Genomic DNA, 2,913 nt, shown 5'->3' with positions numbered 1-2,913 from the left:
TGCACCGTAGGGTGCTAGAGCGTGGGAAGCAAGAGGTACGATTTGGTCTCGAACTGTTTCGAAGGAGATGATACAGCGGTAGTCCCTCCTTTCCAGACGTCATGCGCCCATGTCAGACTGGCAGTCCGCCTTGTGGCAGTCGCTGTCGCGGGAGGGCCTCAAAGCAACGCTTAGATGGAGCGATTTCAAATTGAAATTTCCAGTTAAAATGTACACTGAGAGCTGATAGCCCAGTTATTTCGTGTGTATTATAGCAATATCAGGCCATCTACTCTCAGTTACAATGATAAACGAAGAACTGTAGGGCGAGCTTGTCGTGGCACTTTGAAAAACAGGCACAAGGGACAAGACCGGATGTGCTTCTAAAGTTCCTTTACTTTCGATCTTTACTTTCATATCCGACCTTTAATGTCAATTGTGTCGGACCTCGTAAGCGAAACGAAACCCTACCACATGTCACAAAAGACGTCGCTGTGGTCTCTTGGACAATGGAAGGCGTTGGCGAACTCAGCTGAGTGCTTCGCCATCAGGTTGCACGTGTGGTCCTCTAAATGGAAGCCGTCTGTGGTGCCCGGAACATCGTGGCAGCGGAGCAGGCAGCGGCTCATGAAGAACAACTGGTCTCTGGTGTGCTTTCCGAATCCCGGCAGCGCACAAATGCGATTGCCTCGAGCAGCGGACGCCCTCTTGTAGGCCCGAAAGAACGCCTGCGCGCCAACTGACACGCCGGCCAGCGGATCAACCTCGCTGTCCCGGACTTCCGACATGAGGTCGCAGTGGTACCGGTCTTCAAAATCTGCCCGTTCTTCGGGCGACCAGGTGATCGCGGCGCCAAACCCGTCTGTCAACATATTGTTGTGGCCAAAGGCGCGCATCAAGTTCTGCATGATGACACTGCCCAATAGGCCGTAGTTGATCGCCGGTGAGCCCCCGTAGCTGAACAACGGGCTCAGCATGGAAGCAGCAGGGACTACGAGGACGTTGGGGCCCTCGTAAAACGCGCCCACAACGTCGCTTCTGAAGTTGAAGTCCACATCTCGGCGATGGCGCGTAAGTTCAAAGAATTTTTGCACGTGTGCTTCATTCGTGTTGACGTAGTCCCATAGAAATATGCCCGAGGCGAACGGATAGCTTTTATAGTAATCTTTAAGGCTGGGCCATCCTCCGAGTTTCTTATCGTAGCCGAGTTTCCATGTGACGAACCGAAGTTTTCTAGTCAAATTGGCCTTCGTCTCAGGTAGCAGCCAGTCCGAGTCCTCAATGCTCGAGTAAATTTCACTCGCCAGCGTCCTGATCATTGTTCGGACTTGGTGTAGCCTGCTCCTGTTGACGGATGGGAACAGGACAGGAGCGGCAATCGCAGGACCGTATATTGTGTAGGACATCTCAAAACAGTAAGTCTGCCTGTCCGGGCTGCTTTCTATTTCAACGAAGCCACTCGCGGTGGCCAGGTGTCGTGCCACTTCCCAGGTGATGTAGACTGATTGTTCTGCATCGTTAGCCTTGAACATCATTTGGTGGAAGAACCCGGCTGGCTTCGACCGCAAGCTGAGCTTGTATGGCCCCATGAATGTTCCCCGAGAGTGAATGTGAAGCAGTTCCTTCCATTTGGCCTCGAGCTTGGGCCTACTGGGCTCCTTATTTGGCTTGATGGCGCGGCTCATAAGTTTCGACTCAACGTACCAGATCTTGCGAACGAGGTCGGAGGTAGCGTTGCCGTCAAAACCCGTGGCCATAATTACAGCGCTCGCAAACCTAGCGTACGTGCCGCTCTTGAACAAAGTCTTCCTGACCCGTTTCCATTCTTCGTACAGACGACTGGAACCGAGGTAGACGTAACGGAAAGTCTGTTGAAAGCGCGGATAAGGGTCCACCATCAGCGTGAAAAAAATCTGGAGGCCGAACTTCAGCTGAAGCTCAAGTGTCGTCTCCAAGAAGCCGTTGATCTTAGTGTGGAAAGAGAAGTCCTGCTCCTTGAAGAAAGACGCCAAGACGTGAGTCTTTCCATCCATGTGGATGGGCTTCACGCAACTCCTGTAGAATGCCAGTGCCTTTGATAGTGCCTCTGGCATGGACTTCTTGACTCCACGCGCTACGTGGAGGAAGAAGCGAGAGATGGCTGAGGTCACGTTCTTTTCGATTTCATCGAGCAAAGATGTGCGTACGGTTCGCTGGAATCCGCTGCACACGTACGAGTGGAAGTCCTTGCACGGGTCCGCTGTCGTGTTCAAGCTACTTGCCAGCAAACGAGCCACGTGGCTCATTTCTTTTTCGTCACAACCGCCTGGCACGTGCTCGTCGAGCGAGGAGTCGTTGAACACGTTGGCGTTTGGGGGGGTGAAGTTGAACACCGGGAGGTAGATCGCAAGTCCCTGCGGTCTGCGAAGCAGGTGAGGAGACACCAATGCGAGCGTTGCCGCGGAAGTGACCAGGGCGGCCATCATTACAGCTGCGCGCCTCCGCGGTAGCCCTGCTGACCCGATGCCGTCGTCGAAGACCGCAGGGCGTCTCAAAGAGTAGCTGATGAAAGCTAGCCGAACAACCTTGCGTAAGACGCGGCGACACATGCTCATAACGAACATGGCTTCGTTAAACGCGTTAGCTAACCTGCTAGGCTTGTTCCTTGGAGGTGCTCGATTAATTGCTCCTTGCAATATGGCACTTACCCACTGCGGGGAATCGACAAACGAGCCAGCGGTTGTTGTTGTCCGGAGAAAATGTCGCTCATACCAAATATGGGCCAAGAAAATGCTGGGATATTTCAAGTTATTGTCGGAAATAAATTTTCAGGACTTATATAAATACTGCTGAAAGGGGAAATAACGGGTTAAACGGAGCAGGGGGGATAAAACAAAGAATACAAGATAACACAGCGTAGGGTGTAAATTCTACGAATAATATTAAAGTATATAT

General features: G+C 52.2%; 1 protein-coding gene across 1 annotated transcript; it reads right to left on the bottom strand.

The window, feature by feature from the left end:
• Positions 1-446: 446 nt before the first annotated feature.
• Positions 447-2,441, bottom strand: LOC142570442 (neprilysin-11-like). The gene has a single exon (XM_075678826.1). It carries the CDS (start codon positions 2,439-2,441, stop codon positions 447-449), a length of 1,995 nt encoding a protein of 664 aa, XP_075534941.1.
• Positions 2,442-2,913: the final 472 nt, after the last annotated feature.

Source organism: Dermacentor variabilis, chromosome 2 (genome assembly GCF_050947875.1).
Source record: "Dermacentor variabilis isolate Ectoservices chromosome 2, ASM5094787v1, whole genome shotgun sequence".
NCBI lineage: Eukaryota > Metazoa > Arthropoda > Arachnida > Ixodida > Ixodidae > Dermacentor > Dermacentor variabilis.
Note: the sequence above shows the minus strand (reverse complement) of the source record. Positions and strands in the feature narration are given on the sequence as shown.